The sequence below is a fragment of the Carassius gibelio genome, chromosome B2 (genome assembly GCF_023724105.1).
Source record: "Carassius gibelio isolate Cgi1373 ecotype wild population from Czech Republic chromosome B2, carGib1.2-hapl.c, whole genome shotgun sequence".
NCBI lineage: Eukaryota > Metazoa > Chordata > Actinopteri > Cypriniformes > Cyprinidae > Carassius > Carassius gibelio.
Genome location: NC_068397.1, coordinates 1,542,495 through 1,563,165, shown reverse-complemented (window position 1 = coordinate 1,563,165; position 20,671 = coordinate 1,542,495). Strand labels below are relative to the sequence as shown.

The window sequence follows — 20,671 nt, the reverse complement described above, 5'->3', positions numbered from 1 at the left end:
CTATACGTGAGGTAATCCAGGAAAGCATTGGTTTTAGTCCGAATGAACTAGTGTTTGGACATACAGTACGAGGACCTACTGCTGTTTTAGCTGATGAGTGGCGTACGTCTAAACCTTCTGAAAATGTTTCCGACTATGTGAGTGGATTTCGGTGTAGACTGTATGAGGCACGAGCTATTGCTAAAAAGAAGCTGAGTAAGTCTCAAACAAAAATGCGACAACTTTTTGACAGGAAGGCTAAGTGGAGAAATTTTCAGGTGGGTGATCAGGTATTGGCTTTGCTGCCTCTTCCTGCTAACCCATTTCAAGCAAAGTTTACAGGACCTTACAGTGTAATTAAATGTCTTTCAGATAATAATTATCTGCTGAATACTCCTGACCGTCGAAAAAAAGTGCAAGTTTGTCACATTAATTTGTTGAAACCTTATGTAGTTTCGGTTCCTTCTGTCTCTGTTAGCGTAGTAACCACTTGTGACTCTTTTAATCCAGAACAACAGTCTTCTCTTTCTTGCAGTATGAGTGGTGATTCTTCAGAGAATGCTGATGAGGATGGAAATCTGCTTTCTCGAGAAAAAGTCAACGGACGTCTTAACAACTCTGAGATTCTTATTGATTTGCCTTCTCATCTTTCTTACTTGGCAGAGAAGGAGAGGAATGACATCATTGAGTTAGTGATGTCATTCCCTTCTCTTTTCCTTGACGTTCCTGGTCGTACTTCCGCCATTGAACATGACATCGATGTAGGAACTTCCTGTCCTGTCAAGCAAAACGCTTACAGAGTTAACCCTTTGAAACGAGATTTGTTAAAACAAGAGGTGAACCTAGTTTTAGTTCATGGAGTTATCCCTGTGTTTTAGTGAATAAATCCGATGGTTCATATCGATTTTGCACAGATTATCGAAAACTTAATGCTGTGACAAAACCGGACTGTTTTCCGTTACCTCGTGTTGACGATTGCGTCGATCATGTTGGCTCTGCCTGATACGTCAGTAAGTTTGACCTTCTAAAGGGGTACTGGCAGGTGCCTTTGACTTCCCGTACAAAGGAGTTATCCGCCTTTGTTACGCCTGATGCGTTCCTGCAGTACACAGTAATGCCTTTCGGGGTTCGTAACGCCCCCGCGACTTTCCAATGATTAGTGAACCATATACTGTATGGAATGTCTGGATGCAAGGCGTATCTTGATGACGTTGTCCTGTATAGTTCTTCCTGGTCTGAGCATCTTACCCAGATAAAAGAACTCTTTTCCCGCTTAGCTAGGGCCAATCTTACGATCAACCTGGCTAAATCTGAGTTTGGAAAAGCAACCGTCACGTACTTGGGTAAGGTAGTAGGGAATGGATGTGTGAAACCTATCGGGACTAAGGTAGAAGCCATTTGTAACTTCCCAACCCCCACCACTCGTCGTGAATTGCGTCGATTTCTCGGCATGGTGGGATATTACAGGAGTTTTTGTGACAATTTCGCTAGTGTGGTTTCACCTCTAACCGATTTATTGAGTCCGAAGATAGCTTTTCAGTGGTCTGAGACATGTCAGCAGGCTTTCGAAAATTGTAAAGCTTTACTGGCACGTGCCCCTGTTTTGAAAGCCCCGAATTTTGAAAAGTCTTTCAGTCTTGCAATTGATGCGAGTGCTTGTGGTGCAGGCGCAGTTCTTTTGCAAGAAGCTTCGAACGATATTTTGCATCCTGTAAGCTATTTTTCAAAGAAGTTTAACCGGCATCAACAGGTCTACTCCACTATTGAGAAGGAAGCCCTCGCCCTGGTGTTAGCCGTACAGCACTTCGAGGTATATTTGGGGTCAATTGCTGCGCCGATTGTCGTTTATACGGATCATAACCCTTTGGTTTTCTTGAATCGAATGGGAAATCGAAACCAACGACTTATGCGATGGAGTCTCATTCTACAACCTTTCTATTTAGACATCAAGCATGTAAGGGGAAAAGACAACGTGATAGCTGACACTCTTTCTAGAGTATAACATGACGTCGGTGTTGTACGTTTCTCTCTCTTCTCTCTCTTTTTTTTGCATCTCTAGGGCCCAGAGGTGTTGAAGGACGAGGTGGGGTGAAGAGGATGCTTCCTGGACGGCTGGATTACTTTATTGTGTTGTCCTTTGGTGTTGCTTGATTATCTTTTTTTTTTTCTTTTTTTTTAGATTCGTTGCCGAATCTTTATTTTAAGGAGGGAGGTGTTACGACCCTGTGCTCCCTTTTCTTCCCTGCTGGGGGCGGAATGACCTGGGAGGGTGTGGTTGACTGTACACCCCTGCTGACTGATTTGCACTGATTGTGGAGAGAATAAATGCTGGACTAATTCATCTCACATTACTTCCTCTGGGGAATGGCAGTCTCCAGAGAGGTCATTTGTGCCCCAACCGTTGCTTTTGTTTATCTTTGTCAACATTCCTTACCTTTTGGATTATGATTTCTTTATTTAAACCCTAGACATTATGCTATATTATTTTGTTTAATGGATTATTTTTCATTGAAATAAACGAACTTGCAAGTCAAACCATCTGTGCAAGTGTGATCCTATTTTATGTTACGGTCGAGAACGAGCTGGCCGTGACAATGACTATCAAGCTTAAAATGAGAATCTAAAGTAACCACTACAAATTTAAATTAATGTACCTCACCTATCTCCTTCTCATCAATCTTTATTCTGAAATTTTCATTGACCTTTCTTTTTATTGAGAAGCACATAGAGACTGTCTTATCATAGTTCAGGGTCAGATGATTATTTCGGAGCCACTGTGATACACCATCCAGTTCTTTTGAAAGCATCTCAGCTGCAATCTGGGGGGGTTTTGTTGAGACATATATAATTGTGTTATCTGCATACATTTGGCATTTAACCCTTTTGCAACTGTCTGGAAGATCATTTATATATAAACTAAAAAGTAAAGGGCCTAAGACTGAACCTTGTTGTATTCTGATTCAACAAGTTTGAATAGATGACTTGGTGGTATTTATTTTTTAACACACTGCTGCCTTTGTTCTAGATATGATCTAAACCAAGTTATTGCATCAAGTGACAAGTTACAATTTTCTTATTTATTTAAAATAATTTTGTGGTTCACAGTATCAAAGGCTTTTTTCAAGTCCAGAAATACTGCTCCCACTACTTTACCTTCATCTAATGACTGTTTTATCATTTCAGTGAGGTAACAGTTTGCCAACTCTGTTGAATACCGTGGTCTAAACCCAAATTGTTTTGGCATGTAGAAGATGATTACTTTCAAGATAATTGACAAGTGTTTTGGCAACAGTTTTTTCAAGAACCTTTGAGAGTGCAGGTAAAATTGAAATCGGTTATAATAAGACTAGAGTTATAATAGCCATTTTCCATTGCTGAGGGAATTCATTTGATCTTATGGATAAATATACTACATGTGTAACTGGCATTAAGAGGAGAGAACTGTGTTTTTTTATAAAAGCTGTATCCAAGCCAAAGTTATCCTTGGCCTTAGATTGATGTAACTGTCTATAAATTTCTCTCTGGTCTACCTCTTTTATACAGAAAGATGTTGTTTGGTCTCTCAGTATGTGTTTTAATTGTACTGGTTGAAAATTGTCAGCCAATTCCTCAGCTGATTGGATAAAAATCTATTAAATTGGTTTGCAATTTCAGTCCTTTCATTACTGACAATTCCATCTATATCTAATTACGCTATAAATTTTTGTTGTTTAGGCACTCGATTAGTTAAAATATTTAGGTGTTTCCAAAGTTCTGAACTTTTCCCTCCTGATTCAGCCATCAATTTCATAAAGTAGTTTGTTTTTGCTTTGCATAACACCCTAACTACTTTATTTCTTAATCCTTTAAAAACAAATATATCTGTGTTAGTTTTTGTTAATAATGAATTTTTGAGCGCAAGGTCTCTTTTTTTCATCAGCTGGAAAATATCCTTGTTCAGCCATGGTAAAGCCCTTCTACGTTGTGAATACTTCAGTACCTGAGTATATTTCTGATTCACATTTGTTAGTGTTTTCATCATTGTAGTACAGCAGGTATCTAAATCATGAATTTGCTTAACATTATTCCAATTTATATTCTGCAGTTCATCTTCAAATTGAGTTATTTTATTCTTGGGAATACCTGTAAATTCTAATTTATGCCAAATATTACAGAAGGATTGTAGACAGTTTTTGGAGAGCTTTCTAACAATTAAAATCATATTGTGATCAGAAAGACGTTGAAAGTTGTACGTTTTACTCACTCGCTCAATTCTATTTGTGAAGATCAAGTCAATTAGAGTTACTGCTTTTTGTTAATCTTGTCGGATCTTTGATTATTTGGTGGAAATTATGTTTTGAGTAGATCATTTTTAACTTTTGCCTAATACTATTACTTAACCAATTTATGTTAAAATCTCCTTGGAAGATAGTCTCAAAGTGACAATTTAACTGTTTAAGTAAGTCATTTAAATCCTTGTAGAATGAAACACCATGTGAGGGGGGATTATATAAAGTGACAATATTAAACTTCATTTTTGTCGACAACACTACAGTGATGCCCACACATTCTAAAGGTCTGTCCAAATTAATTTGGACACATTTAAATGTTTCTTAGATATGAATCAACACACAGCCACCCCTGTCAGTTAGTCTGTCTTTTCTAAAACAAATATAACCAGGTACATCAATCATGTGTGTTGGAGTATTTCTGTTTAGCCAGGATTCACTTAAACACAGATAATCCAAATTGGAGTCTGTCAGTAAATGTTGAATCTGATCTATTTTTGATGTAATACTTCTAATATTCAGATGCCCTCCAACAATGCCCGTTGTTTGGACAAATCACTGTTTAGATCTGGGTTAAGATTTACATATGGGCCAGGATTTAATTGTATATCCCCACTTAGTAGCAGCAAAACTTGTAGAATCTTGTAATCATGTTATTCGCTTCTTTTTGTGTATTGTTTTCTTTCTTTAGCAACAATTCCAGTATAATGATCTTTCTGCCAAAAAATAGAATAAGCAACATACTGTTCATGTCCAAATTCTTTTTGTCTTGATATATCATTAAAAGGTTCATGATGTGCAGGGACAACTGATTGATTTCTAGCCAAAAAAAAAGGCCTTGAGCTTTTGGAACAAGCAGGAACCTAATACAAAGCAGCATTGTCCAAATACATCCATTTGTTTCTGTACCTCTTGGTTGATTCTAGTGTTTGATGCATGCATTTCTTTGAATTGAGCTATCTTTGTTGAAAAGCATCGGCTAAAACTGTTACAATCTGATGTAAAATGCTGAATAAAGGATAGGTAGATAGAGCCTAAAAAACCACACCTGTCCTCAGTGGCCATCATGGTTTTGTTTTTGTTTTTCAAAGTAATTCAATGGAAAAACAAGTTAAACAAGTTTTTAAATTAAAAATAACTGTATTTTTATAACAACCTATATTAAAAGTCAAGAAACCAATAAAACAAAAGTAAACATGTGCTGGTCATAAAATTAGAATATCATCAAAAAGATGATTTCACTAATTCCATTAAAAAAGTAAAACTTGTATGTTATATTCATCCGGCAGCCATATCACCCTGGAGCCCAAGACCGGTTTCCCACTGAAGCTAAGCAGGGCTGAGCCTGGTCAGTACCTGGATGGGAGACCTCCTGAGAAAACTAGGTTGCTGCTGGAAGAGGTGCTAGTGAGGCCAGCAGGGGGTGCTCCTGTGGTCTGCTCATAGAAAATCTATGGGGTATTGTGAAGAGGAAGATGTGATATACCAGATCCAAGAATACAGAAGAGCTGAAGGCCACTATCAGAGTAACCTGGTCTCTCATAACACCTGAGCAGTGCTTCAGACTGATCCACTCCATGCCACGCCACATTGCTGCAGTCATTCAGGCAAAAGAGACACAACTCAGTATTGAGTGCTGTACATGCTTGTACTTTTCATGTTCATACTTTTCAGTTTAAGAAAAGGGCTAGAGAGAGGTGGTGTTGGCGCAGTGGATAAGATACATACCTTTGGTTGAGAGACCTGGGTTCGAATCCACTGTGAGACACCAATGTGTCCCTGAGCAAGACACTTAACCCCTAGTTGCTCCAGAGGTGTGCGACTTCTGACATATATATAGCAATTGTAAGTCGCTTTTGGATAAAAGCGTCAGCTAAATGAATAGATGTAATTTAAATGTAGAGCAGTGAAAATTCCCATTTCCACCATCAGGGCAATAATTAAGAATTTCCAATCAACATAAAATGTTACGAAACTGCCTGGAAGAGGACGTGTGTCTATATCGTCCTAATGTGTGGTGAGAAGCAGAGTTCTTCTGGATGAAGAAATTGTCTCTGATTTCTTGTCAGGTGTTCTCTAACCTCATCAAGAATTACAGGAGAACGTTTTGACCTGTTAAACTGGCAAATGGAGGTTTCAAAAAGTATGTAATAAAAGGGTGGCAATAATTGTGGCCAATGCGTATTAGAGAAAAACATTTCATAATGATATTTCCCCACATTTTAAATTATTATTATCCAATGAAAGGATACATTTTTATGATTTTTTAAAATAAAAGATCAAAAGAATTAACAATGCAGATGAATTTTCACAGCCTTTGATCATATTTACCAAGGGTGCCGATATTTTTGGCCATGACAGAATATTTCTGTTCTTAACTCTTTTACAGTGTTTCTGTGGCTCTCGTTTGGAGCTTCACAGCCTCAGGTCCTGTTATAATAAAAACACTCAGGACATCAGAAGAAGAAAGTGTAGAAGTCTGGAAGAAAGGTTCCAGGTTTTTTTGGAAACTCACTATTAAAGCTTCCAACACTTTTTTTTTCTTTTCATGCATCACCTTACAACAAACATGATTAAGTAAATGAAACCATCCCATGGCCATACAAGATCAGGATGAGTTTGTTTCTTCATCAGATTTGTAGAAGTGCATCAGTGTCTGATCAATGGATGCTCTGCAGTGAATGGATGCCATCACAAGAAACAAACTCAACCTAATCTTGGATTTTCATTTTTTTTATGAACTTCTCCTCAAAGGATATAAATGCACATATAATGTTATTTAAATAACATTTATGAAGCATTACTGCAAGAATAGCTCGGTGGCATGTGTTTTCACGTGTTTCTGCAGATGCCGAGCCTCGACGAAGCTCTTGCCGCACTGAGTGCAGTGGTACAGTTTCTCTCCCGAGTGCTTCTTCATGTGTCCCACCAGGTTCCCGTGATAGATAAAGCTCTTGCCGCATTGAGGACAGGTGAAGGGTCTTTCTCCGGAGTGAATGCGTATATGAATCTTCAGGTTTCCTTTGTGAGTGAAGTGGCGTCCGCACTGGCGGCAGGTGAAGGGCTTGAGTCCGGTGTGGATCTTCATGTGATGCAGGAGGCTTCCCTTGTGTGTGAAGCTTTTTCCGCACTGATCACATGCGAAAGGCTTCTCTCCGGTGTGGATCCGGATGTGATCTGTGAGGTTGTCTTTGTGGATGTAGCTCTTGCCACACAGATGGCACACATGTGGTCTCAAGCCAGTGTGAACTCTCAGGTGATTCTTCAGGCTCTGCTTGTGAATGAAGCTCTTGTCGCACTGATCGCAGGGGAACGGTCGGTCCACCGTGTGGATCCTGTAGTGATCCATCAGGTGCTGTTTACACACGAAGCTCTTCTGGCACTGAAAGCAAGTGAAGGGCAGTTTGCAAACCGTTCCCGGAGCTGCTTTCTGTGTCAGGTTGGTTTCGGTGTCTGTGCAGCTTTCTCCAGAGTGAATCCTGAAGTGATCCATCAGGTGCTCTTTGGACTCAAAGCTCTTTTTGCACTCGAGGCAGGTGAAGAAAAAGCCGGCTGTTTTCTGAGCTCTCTTGTGAGACAAGCCTTTCCCAGTTTCTGAGCAGCTCAATATCTTCTGTCCGCTGAGGAGACGCTGGGGATCCTCCAGCTGATGATAATCATCCTCAATCTCCTCTTCGCTCTCCTCTTTCACTTGCATCGGGCCTGAAGTAAACATGATTATAAAAAAATTCAATCACAGACTGATGATTGTCAAGTTAATGGAAATTAAATTTACACCTCTGCAATGACCCAGAAGCAGTAAATAAAAAGTTTCTAAAAAATAAATAAATAAGCCCTAGTTCTTAGTAAAGAAATTAAATTTGATATTGCTCATAATTGTGACGAAGAGACTGAGGCGGTCGGATCCATCTGCAGTATTTAATTAACACAGGTAAGCCAGCAGAGATAGACAGTCATAGAACTCAGACTAGGCAAGGCCAGTATAAATTATTCAAAACAGCACACAGGTAAGGGCAATCCAAGAAACGTAACTCAAACAGGCTTGGGTCAAAGGGCTGGCAGCTTAGGTTCACAAACGAGATTAGAGTCCAAGTCAAAATCACAAGAACAAACACGAGAAACAAGCTAGAGGCAGAGTTAGGGTATATCAAGACTTCACAAATGAACGATCAGCAGAGCAGTCCAGATAAAGGGGAGCTGAGGATGCACAGGTGATAATCATGCAATGATAAGGAGATTAATCAGGAGATAATGACCAGAGGTGAGTAATAGGCAAAGCAGTCCTAATACACAGGAGAGAGGGATCTGGTGACCCTCAAAAATGACCCTCAAAATACACATCCTTTTTACCAATTTTTTTTTGTACAATTATTGTTAAGAAATGTAATAAATCTTTGTTGTTAGTCTAAGAACAGCTAATATTGAAGACAATCTGCTGAAACAAAAGCTTCTGGAATTCAAGACAGTGCATATTATGTAGCAGTGTAGATAAGCACTGCCTCCACATAAGAAGATCGTATAAGAAGACCTCACTGCCTGTTTATGCTCGGCCACATATTCAACCGTTTATCCCCGGCCACAGATTCAACCTCACTTTGCGACTATTAGATCCAACAGTAATGCCATACATTTGTGAGTAACTCTTTTCATTACGTGATCACTGTTGCTTTGTCTGTTATTACCGATCGTTTGATAAGTATTGAGCTATTTATGTGTTTTTGACCTAAATCACAGCAGCATCCATCTGTGAAGAATGCATAGAGGTGTAACGATTCACTCGTTTTATTTATAAACATGATATTTGAGTAGTGAATCGCCAATCACGGACAGTAATCGATGTAAAATGCTGATAATCGAATGAATCACGATTTCTATAGTGATTCAATGCTTTCAAATTCTATACACATTAAATTACTACAAGCAGGAATTAACGGAGACTTGGAACAGTGTTCGTGAATTGTGCCTCTTATCTATCCTTCACGTGCTCCACTATTACTTACCACCTGTGTCTGTCACAGGATTGCACTCACGCTCCGTTCGTCTCTGATGCAGCTGATGCATGATCTCTCCTTGGGACTCATGGCCAATTATACTAAAGTGAAGTAGTTTTACTTTTCTGTAGTTTGTCAATGGTTACCTGAGCAGTCGAAAACTGCGTATTTATTTCATGGACGGAGCAGAAATTTAAGTGTCTAAATCATACCCACAGTTCCACTGAATGATAAATGTGTTTTAACAATGCTGATGAACCGAATGTACGAAGGAAACAGTTTTTTCTCATATTTAACACCAAACCCCAAAAATTAGAATACTTAATAAGACCAATAAAAAAAAAAACATTTTTAGTCAATTGTTGGGCTTCTGGAAAATATGTTAATTTACTGTATGTGTACTCAATACTTGGTAGGGGCTCTTTTTGCTTTAATTACTGCCTCAGTTCAGCGTGGCATGGAGGTGATCAGTTTGTGGCACTGCTGAGGTGGTCTGGAAGCCCAGGTTTCTTTGACAGTGGCCTTCAGCTCATCTGCATTGTTTGGTCTCTTGTTTATCATCTTACTCTTGAAAATAGCCCATAGATTCAGGTCTGGTGAGTTTGCTGGCCAGTCAAGCACACCAACACCATAGTCATTTAACTTCTCCACCTTTCCTCCAGACTCTAGGACCTTGGTTTCCAAATGAAATACAAAACTTGCTCTTATCTGAATAGAGGACTTTGGACCACTGGGCAACAGTCAAGTTCTTCTTCGTCTTAGCCCAAGTAAGACGCTTCTGAAGTTGTCTGTGGTTAAGAAAATTCCTTGACACGTCTGTGTGTGGTGGCTCTTGATGCCTTGAGCCCAGCCTCAGTCCATTCCTTGTGAAGTTCACTCCAATTCTTGAATCGATTTTGCTTGACAATCCTCATTAGGCTGCGGTTCTCTCAGTTGGCGGTGCATCTTTTTTTTCCCACACTTTTTTCCTTCAACTCAACATTCTGTTAACATGCTTGGATACAGCACTCTGTGAACAGCCAGCTTCTTTGGCAATGAATGTTTGTGGCTTACCCTCCTTGTGAAGGGTGTCAATGATTGTCTTCTGGACAACTGTCAGATCAGCAGTCTTCCCCATGATTGTGTAGCCTAGTGAACCAAACTGAGAGACCATTTTGAAGGCTCAGAAAACCTTTGCAGGTGTTTTGAGTTGATTAGTGAATAAGATTTTTATTGGTCAATATGTGAACTAATCAAGTATAATCAATGTGAATCTAGCCATTTATGTTCAAGTTATTCTACTGTTACAATAACCATGCATTTGCCTGTGTGTAGAGGCCTGCATGAGAATGGAATTTGCAGAGAGTACAGGGGTATAGTATATGGTGCAGCTGCACACCCTATTTGGACACAAGACAAAATATATGATGAGACCTCCTTAGTGCAGAGATTACAAAAATACAGCATATGGTAAAGTTGCTTGTCCTATTTTGACATAAGACAAAATATATGATTAGGCCTCCTCGTTTTATTTAAAGGTCCCGTTCTTCGTGATCCCATGTTTTAAACTTTAGTTAGTGTGTAATGTTTTTGTTAGAGTATAAATAATATCTGTAAAATTCTAAAGCTCAAAGTTCAATGCCAAGCGAGATGTTTTATTCAACAGAATTCGCCTACAACAAACGACCCTTTTGGACTTCATCTCTCTAGTTCCTGCAGTAATGACTTCACTAGAACAGTTTTTTGACTAACCTCCACCCACAGTAATACACAAAAAAGGGGGCGTGGTCTTGGTGCAATTTATGCAATCAATGGTTACAATTTATGTTTAACTTGGTTTCCGAAAATTATAATCTACATATAAAACTATGTGCAGCACATTTTGCTGAGGACAGCTTCCTCAATCTCAATCAGTTTAATGCCGGATTCACACAAAGATTATTCTTGAAAGATGGAGCAGTTCCCTTTCGAAAGCTTCAGTTGATGCTGTGCTGCTCAGTGCATTGGGAAATGTCTTATTCATGACCAGCTGTGAATAATGTGTCGCGTCACGTCATAACACGTCGATAGAATTGACCCAGTGGTAATATAGCCTCGGTTGATGATGTCATCGGAACGCGCAGCCGCAACACGGGCTATAAATAGATACCCCACAGGTGCATTAACAGGTCTTTTGTCTTCAGATCATTTGGTGCATGTGTGCATCAGGAAGATTCTTCTCCTCAGCTGGTGGAAGAGCATGCGGTTCTGGCTTTAGAGACGGGCTAGTGCAAGCATTGTGTACTGCTCTCAGTGAAGATGCTTCGTGCTCGTCTGAATTATTTTCAGACTGCACCCACCTTTTCATCGGAGGGCTCTCATGCGGATTTGCATGACGAACGAGCAACGGGCTCGTCCCTTTCGCTTGCAGTGTCACCGGATCCGCGCATCTTTTCTCGTGATCTCGAAGCGCTCCAGTGCTTCTTCGGTTCATGAGGAGGATGATATATCTTTTGGGTCTTCGGACCATGAGCAGCCCGCCTCTGAGCATTCCTCTCACGAGAGGAAATTGGTTGAGGAACTGCTCAAGGTAGTTACTTGCGCAGTGGACAGGTTGCAGCCTGACTGGCCATGTGAATAAGAGACCCCCCAAATGTAGTAAGCTGGAGGATAGGTTTCTGTCGGGTAGTAGGAGAGAGAGACCACACCATCAGTCTCTCCCCTTTTTTTCGAGGACCTCCATGATGAGCTATCGAAGTCATGAAGCAAAGCATATACTTCCTGCATCTTTGTGCCCTTGACATTGACTTTTTCAACTATCGTGGATGCGAAGTCACAGGGGTATTCGGAGATGCCGCGGGTTGAAGAGCCCGAGCCTGTATCCTTGGTTAGGAAACCTACTCTCCCCACTAAGCCTTGTAAAATAACATCATCGTTAGTGGGTAAAGCTTACCAAGCTGCAGGTCAGACTGATGCTGCACTGCACACTAGGGCAGAGTTACAGGCGTACCAGGCTGTCCTGTTGGAGGACTTGAGTGTGGGCAGTACAATCGACAAGGAAGCGTTCGTTGAGCTTCGTCGGGCCACAGATTTGTCCTTCTGTGCGACCATTTTTGCGGGGGTATGGAGCATAGTACGGATAGGATACAGGATCTAATTTATTCGTCAGCCTCCACGTTTCAACGTTATGGTCTCCACTTCTGTGAAACCGGAGCTGATGCAAGTACTGTCTCGAGAGCTCAGACTCTTCTGGGCAAAGAGGCCATAGAACATGTTCCTCGTCCAAGGAGAGAGTCGGGCTATCTTGGGTCTTCGAGCAGATGCCTCCCTGATGGGTTGGGGAGCAGTCTTGGATGGCCACCCAGCTCAAGGGGAATGGGGGGGGGGGGGTCATCAGCTGGATTGGCACATCAATTGCCTCGAGCTGATGGCCGTATTTCTGGCTCTGAAATAGTTCCTACATCATTTGAGAGGCTGTCATATCCTAGTATGGGTGGACAACACCAGGTTACATTCCAGGGCGTTTGAACCGACACTACTAATGGGGGAATGGAAACTCCTTCCAGAGGTAGTGAAACAGATTTGGAAAAAAAATTTACAAAGCAGAGGTGCCTCTTCACCTCCCATCAGACAGTGCAATGTCCCCTCTACTTTTCTCTGAGTCATTCAGAGGTTTGATAGCACACCTGCACAACCTTAGGGGTCCAGACATTTTTCAAGCACGGCGGCGTGGGTATTCTCGTTCCCAATGGGCTGAGCAGTGCAGCATCGTGCAACATTCCCGGTTACTTAATTGTAACCTTGTTCCCTGAGAAAGCGCAACAAGATGCTGCGCTGCATAGTTGTACTGAATATGTCTCAGGACTGCTCTTCAGACAAAAATTCCTGTTGATGTACCTGTGGCGTATCTATTTATAGCCCCATGTTGCAGGTGCGCGCCCCGATGACGTCATCAAATGAGGCTATATTACCACTGGGTCAATTCTATTGACATGTTACACACATTGTTCACAGCTAGCCACGAATAAGACATTTCCCAATGCGCTGAGCAGCGCAGCATCTCATTCCGCTTTCTCAGGAAACAAGGTTACAGTTAAGTAACGGGAACATTCCCTCTTTGTCTGGAGAAGGCGTTGTTTATGGACCACAACCGGTAATTGTATTTTATTATTTAAGCTGGTGCGTTTAACAGTTTCTGTAACTTATTACACAAAGGGCAACGCTGTTTAGCTTTGTTAACTAGATGGTAGGGCTGTGCAAAAAATGTAATGCGATTTTCATGCGCATCTCGTCAGTAAAGGTGTTCTGTGATTAGAAGTAAATCTCCAGCACGTGCGTTCAGATCAGGTTTTTTAAAACAAATCCTGCCTGCTTGCTTCTCAAAACTAGTCCAAAACTAGTCCAATCACGTTTCTAGGAGGGCAGCCTGCGCTCAGCTGCTGTCGAATCACAACACAGGAACTGCTGGCACAATCAGAACTTGTTACGTATTTCTGGAGGAGGGACTTCATAGAACAAGGAGGTCATCAGCCCATTTTTATGACAGTGAAAACAGCTGTTTACAGATAAGTGAATTGTGTGAAAAATACTGTTTTTTTACACATGAAACATGAACACGTTTTATTACTCACTGTAAACACAATCAAAGCTTAAAAAATACGAAAAATGTGACCTTTAAATTGCTCTCTGTAGTTAAATCACAATTTAAATAAGAGATTTGTTTAATGCTACTCAGAGAAACAACGTGAAGTTGACTGTTTAGTCACTGGCTTGATTCACTGATGCATGAACCGTATTAAACGATTTAGAAAGAAAGTCTGTTTGAACTTGAATAATTAGCTACACATCAGAAATCACTGATCACAGATCAGGCATTAATGAACACTGTTACTCACTGTTTATGGTGGTGCTGTTGAATCCATATAGTAAGAGTCTGTTTTTAAAGCATGTGCTGAAATTGCAACTGAATTAAATGTTAATGTTTGGGCTGTCAAAGCATAGAAAGGGGAGGTAACCTTTCCCAGTATGATGTCAAAAGGGGAAGAATCCAGAGCGCCCCGTCTGAGCTCTCGTTTTCTCAAAGGCACAGCAGGACACCCAGAGCTTGGTTTACACCGATCGAAATTACTAGCCACTGGGTGACCATAGACAGGCTAGGGAAACTCATATTAATGTTAAAAAACCTCATGTTCATGTCATGGGACATTTAACACTGCGCCAGTTGTAGATTCACTCTTCAAGTAATGACTGAGCATTAGTGATGACACCTACAGTTAACAAGCGGAAACACTGAGTATAAGATGAACGACAAGAACAGAAAAAAGTGAAGAGGTGAGCAGAAACACATCAACTACTTACAGCAACATCCTTAGATGAAATCAGTATCTCACCAGAGGATGATTAAACAACTGCAAAAACAAAATTCCCATTTTCTCTTATTGCAAGCTAGTTTGGCTTTATTTCTTTCATTTGGTAAATGTACTACGGTTGCTAAAGTATGTTATCTATATGGTGATTAGTGTTCATGTTAGTTGGGCACTTGGCCATTGACTCTGGTTGAATTAACTCTTGTCTCAGCAAGTTTTAAAAGTGCATGCTATCACTATTTTCAATATTATTCCATGGACCTCACTACACTGACATGTGTTTTACTATGTGCACTTTTTTAAATCAGTGACTGACAGCTGGATTTGAACATATGTGTCTTTCCAGATAAGTCTTTAAAAACAGCTACTTTTGGTTTTGAACTTTCAACTTCCACAGTTAAGGTTTAACTTTAATCATTGAGTTGTTATTAACTGTCCCATTGAAAGAGTTCTTCTCATAACCCCTGTTATTGAACAAACTGCTTATGATTACACTTCTATTAGGCTTTTTTGGTTTTCTGTGTACAGATCTCATGAAACTTGAGACAATTCATTTGATGCTTTGAAACTGATTAATAATGTAATCATAACAAAAGCAATTACAATTTTCACTTAAACTTTTAGCAAAGGGAGCAAAATAAATTATATAGTTATCATATAATACAGTAAATCATGTTTTAATCTTATATGTTTTTCCTTTGCATCATTAATGTGTTAGATAGAGACATTTGAAATGAAAAACTTTTGTCCCTAAAACACTACTCGTATACAACTAGCTGGCTTGAGTGTTTATCTGTGTGTTTGTTTGTCAGGCATGTGAAAACTAATCTCAGGAATGAGAGACCTGTTTTACAGACACAGACACACCTGTTTTACACACGTCACTCAAACACAGAACCAGGAAACAGGAATCACATGAGTTCGGGGAAAGAGAAAGTGAAAGTGTAGCTGAGCTCTGTGTGTTTGTGACTCTGTATTTCTGCAGTAAAATGGCAGAAGCCAGATTTTCTCAGGATGAATTCTTGTGTCCGGTGTGTCTGGATCTCCTGAAGGATCCAGTGACCATCCAGTGTGGACACAGTTACTGTATGAGCTGTATTACAGACTGCTGGGATGAAGAGGATCAGAAGAGAGTCTACAGCTGTCCTCAGTGCAGACAGACCTTCAGTCCAAGACCTGCTTTATTTAAGAACGTGGTGTTTGCTGAAATGATGGAGAAACTGAAGAAGACTAAACTTCAAAGTGTGGTTCCTGCTGGAGCTGGAGATGTGGAGTGTGACGTCTGTACTGGAAGAAAATACAGAGCCGTCAAGTCCTGTCTGGTGTGTCTGAACTCTTACTGTCAGAATCACCTTGAACAACACGAGAGTTTCTTTAGAGGAAAGAGACACAGTTTGATTGAAGCCACTGGACGACTGCAGGAGATGATCTGCCAGAAACATGAGAAGATCCTCGAGGTTTTCTGTCGCACAGATCAGAAGTGTATATGTGTGCTGTGTACGATGGATGAACATAAAAACCATGACACTGTATCAGCTGCAGCACAGAGGACAGAGAAACAGGTATTTAACACTAGACACTGATGAAATATTGCTGACACTCGTTTCATATGTGTTTATATCAGCACCATATTAACAGCTTACAGCATTCACACTGTTCACCACAGCAGTAATGAACAACAGCTGCACACAAACACTTTCTGTTCAGTAAAACTGACTGAATCCAGGTTATTTTAGCCCTTTATAGCTTCACTTCAGTCCTTTATTTTCTGTCTAGAGCTGCAGCTTAATTACACAGAACACAGAAGTCAGTGTGAAGCTCTACATCTGTCAGATTCACTTTCATAATATACACTTATAGTGTGAAACAGGCCTTAATCACACATGATAGATAATTCATGAAAGATGGTAGTAAATGATCAATCATCACTTCTGGAGTTTGAACCTACAGCCATTGATTATCAGTTCAGATAATTAACCTTTTAAATGCCTCACCCTACTTTTCCTGGATTGATCTGTTCATGATGATTTAGTGTCAGTAGTTTTCTGTGAGATTGACGATCATCTGTTTGTCCTGCAGAAGCAGCTGAAGAAGACACAAAAGACGCTCCAGCAGAGAATCCAGCAGAGAGAGAAAGATCTCCAGCAGCTGAGAGAGACTGTGGAGTCTCATAAGGTGAGTCTGGAGAAGAAGAGAAGTTTGTCTCCGTCTCAGTTCAGACTCACTGAAGCTGAATCACTGTGTGTCCTAACAGCGCTCTGCACAGACAGCAGTGGAGGACAGTGAGAGGATCTTTTCTGAGCTCATCCGCTCCATTGAGAGAAGCCGCTCTGAGCTGATACGACTGATCAGAGATCAGGAAAAGACTGCAGTAAGTCCAGCTGAAGAACGACTGGAGCGACTGGAGCAGGAGATCAATGATCTGAGGAGGAGAGACGCTGAGCTGGAGCAGCTTTCACACACACAGGATCACATCCAGTTCCTGCAGGTAACACACATCTAGAAGAACAGGATCATAGTGGACCTGAGCAGATCCTGCTGTGACAGAGACTCACAGAGAAACAGTTCACGAGTGTATTATTATATAATCATCAGTCAGACTCATCTGATCATCTTCTTCTGAAAGAAACGAATGGCTGTCAGCTCTGGAAATCTTGCTCTAATGCGTCTCATGTCAGAACTTTTCTTTCACTTGTATAAGCTGCATCCAAGTGTGGAGCTGATGAGTTTGATTTCTGTTTTCTGTAGAGTTACCAGTCTCTCTCAGCAGCTCCTGAATCTACAGACGTAAATGATGATCTCTTCAGTTCTCTCTTCTCTTCTGATGATCTGAGAGAATCTGTTCATCAGCTGAGAGACAAACTGGAGGATTTCTGCAAAGAGGAGATCAAGAAGATCTCAGACAGAGGTAAAGTCCTGGAGATTCATCTGCTGTCAGAAACCAGTCCATCATCATCTCATATCATGGAGAACATCATATTAGAAATGTGTTAGGAATAGATACAGGATCATGAGAATCACACTGTTCATGTCTGTTGATTTCCACAGCCACATTCACCAACATTGTTCCCAGAACCAGGAAGGACTTCCTACAATGTAAGTCAGTAAGAAAACCAGCAGAAAAACTCATGAGTGTGTTCATGTTCTTCCTGTAGAAGGAGAAAGAAGAGTTTAATAACTGATGATGTAAATGATGATGTTCACAGATATCTGTTCATCTGTACTGAGACACTGATGATACACTGAACATGAAGAGATCAAACAGATTCATAATTCCTGATTCTGATGTGTTTTATCTCCATCAGATTCCCGTCAGTTCACTCTGGATCTGAACACAGTGAATAAACGCCTCCGTCTGTCTGAGAACAACAGAGTGATTACATTCACTAACACAGTTCAGTCGTATCCTGATCATCCAGACAGATTTGATGTGTGTCAGGTGTTGTGTAGAGAGAGTGTGTGTGGACGCTGTTACTGGGAGATTGAGTGGAGTGGAGATGATGGTGTGGATATATCAGTGTCATATAAGAGCATCAGCAGGAAGGGAGGAGGTGCTGAGTGTGTGTTTGGATCTAATGATCACTCCTGGAGTTTGTTCTGCTCTTCCTCCAGTTACTCATTCAGTCACAATAACATACAGACTGCTCTCTCTGTGAAGCCCATCAGCAGGAGAATAGGAGTGTTTGTGGATCACAGAGCAGGAACTCTGTCCTTCTACAGCGTCTCTGACACAATGAGCCTCATCCACACAGTCCAGACCACATTCACTCAGCCGCTCTATCTTGGGTTTGGGTTTTGGTCTGTATTTGGTCCTAGATCATCAGTTAAACTGTGTTGATGAATCAGAATACACTGACGAGAGATTCTACCATATTTGTCTGAGATATTAGAAAATCTGGAATCTGAGGGAGCAAAAATATCTAAATATTGAGAAAATCATCTTTAAAGTTGTTCAAATGAAGTTCTTAGTAATGCATATTACTAATCAAAAATGAAGTTTTTCTATATTTACGATAGTAAGTTTACAAAATATCTTCATAGAACATGATCTTTACTTAATATCCTAATGATTTTTGTCATAAAAGAAAACTGTATAATTTTAACTGATACTGTACAATGTATTGTTGTATATTGCTCCAGATATACCTGTGTTACTGATGACTGCTTCTGTGCTGCAGGGACAGGTATTTGTGTTAGTTAAAATCTGTTATTAAGTTAACCATATTAATAATAATAATTAATAACATTTCATATTTTAATTTTTTTTTTTAAACATTTTTATGATTTCATTCAATGTGTTATTTCTGTTCTCTGATATAAATAAAGCTTCTACACACTTGATGAAAGGTGATGGGTTTTATTCCTCTGTGCAGATCTCCAGAAGACAAATCAAGAACCTTGTTATAGTTTCTTCTCTCGTCCTAAAATCACTGACATAAAAATCAGACGAGTCACAAAATGAATCATATGTTTCCCTGTTTAACCATAAAATCAGATTATTGGTTAAAATTGTTTTATTTAAAATAGGAGTCAGCTGGTTATCTAATTGTAATATGAAAAAGTAAACGTGAACAAAAATGTCAGTAAAGTCAAACAGTAAAAAGTGACAAGTTCTTCAGAAATGAGCAGAGGGGTAAAAATTACTCAAAATCTTATTCAAGTGAAAGTACAAGTACTCAGTGAAAATTGTACTCAGTTAAAAGTATCTGGTCAAAATCATACTTGAGTAAAAGTAAAAAATTAAAACTTTAAATTGTACTCAAGTATTAAAAAAGTAGAAGTACTTTTTTTGACAGACAATACAGAAGAATGGTTAACGGGAGAGAAGGAAAAAAATGCAATGGCACAATAAAAAAAAAAGAAGAGAAATACAGGGAAAGGGATTGAAAGGAAACTCCATAATTTCCACCCTGATGCCATCCTGTATTACTTTCATTTATCAGATAAACACAAACTAAGAGTTTTAGAAAAAAAAAAATCTATTTATATAATGCAAGTGTATGGGACATCCAAAAATGACACTTCAAAAACTATACACAAAGAGAATATGACAGTAACTCAACCCCTGTTAATCACTGTCTTCTTAAGAGAAACAATGTAAGAAATATATTCCAGACAGAATACAAGAATGTGTCGAATTAATGAGGAGAGTCATAGAATTAAAACATACAACGTTAACGATTTTAAAGACAACTTTATTTGTGTTGTCTATTCAATATCACTGTCTGAAAGGACAATAAATCTTTTCAATGTATATTTGGGACATTTAGAGTTTTTTTCTTAGCAAATATTGATAAATAATTATTTGTGACTAATTAGATTAATTAATGAGAAAAGCATGCAATTATTAAGATAAAAAAAATATTCACTGACAGTCCTAATTCCTACTTAATGATTCATATAATGACATTGTAAATACCTGGTAAGAACATCACTAAACATGAAATACAATTAATTTAGCATATAATGTTTATTTTAACAGTTTTTTTGTAACATTTAATACAAAATAAAAAAAACACCACAAAAATATTAATTGTATTTAAATTCTCATCACTGATTTTATTTGCAATTTTGTGCATTCAGCTAATATATTACAGAGCTAATGGCTCTATCAAAACAGAACAAATAAGGAATAAACTGTTTTGGGCGGGAAAATGCAACTGCTACCTTGTACCAACGTTTGAGCTTCTGTTTCCCATATTTAATGTGCATAAGATAAAATAAAAATATAATTTACTTTTCAAGGTGAAATACAATTGTAAGGAGTAAAAAAAGTACTGTTTTTTTTTCCTTCAGAAATGTAATCAAGTAAAAGTACAAGTAGTCAGTTTAAATTGTAGTTGAGTAAAGTACAAATCCCCCAAAATAATACTTAAGTACAGTAATCAAGTAAAATTACTCAAGTATTTTACACTTCTGGAAATGAGGAGCATGTCACAGTCTTTTCATCTTACCATCTGCCTATAATTTCTAGTGTCAGACAAAAAGTAAAATCACCAAGAAACATGGCATATTTGTCTTAATATTAATTACTATATTATTAATCACAGTATAGCTATTTTTATTTTATCTTTGCTATTAAAAATAAGAACAAAGATGCTAATAAACA

At 39.2% G+C, this 20,671-nt stretch overlaps 2 protein-coding genes, 1 long non-coding RNA gene and 1 pseudogene across 5 annotated transcripts in view; 3 read left to right on the top strand and 1 right to left on the bottom strand.

The window, feature by feature from the left end:
• The window catches only part of LOC127950443 (tripartite motif-containing protein 16-like), a 57,894-nt gene that overhangs the window by 11,835 nt on the left and 25,388 nt on the right, over nt 1–20,671 (top strand). The window lies entirely within an intron of this gene.
• Nucleotides 5,529–5,645, top strand: LOC127951708 (uncharacterized; annotated as a pseudogene).
• LOC127950453 (tripartite motif-containing protein 16-like) lies at nt 15,474–18,887 on the top strand. Its single transcript, XM_052547519.1, has 6 exons — nt 15,474–16,124; nt 16,642–16,737; nt 16,817–17,050; nt 17,311–17,470; nt 17,611–17,658; nt 17,868–18,887. Exons 1-6 carry the CDS (start codon nt 15,552–15,554, stop codon nt 18,398–18,400), a joined length of 1,644 nt encoding a protein of 547 aa, XP_052403479.1. The 5' UTR covers nt 15,474–15,551; the 3' UTR covers nt 18,401–18,887.
• Nucleotides 15,576–20,671, bottom strand: part of LOC127950469 (uncharacterized) — a 92,643-nt gene continuing 87,547 nt past the window's right edge. Inside the window, exon 3 of the long non-coding RNA XR_008152470.1 lies at nt 15,576–15,724. This is a non-coding gene — a long non-coding RNA (uncharacterized LOC127950469). The remainder of the gene's footprint in view (nt 15,725–20,671) is intronic.

Coding starts and splice junctions, on each gene's coding strand:
- LOC127950453 (XM_052547519.1), top strand. CDS start 15,552: ATGGCAGAAGCCAGATTTTCTCAGGATGAATTCTTGTGTCCGGTGTGT. Junction 17,051..17,310: donor ATCACATCCAGTTCCTGCAG/GTAACACACATC, acceptor TGTTTTCTGTAG/AGTTACCAGTCTCTCTCAGC. Junction 17,659..17,867: donor CAGGAAGGACTTCCTACAAT/GTAAGTCAGTAA, acceptor TATCTCCATCAG/ATTCCCGTCAGTTCACTCTG.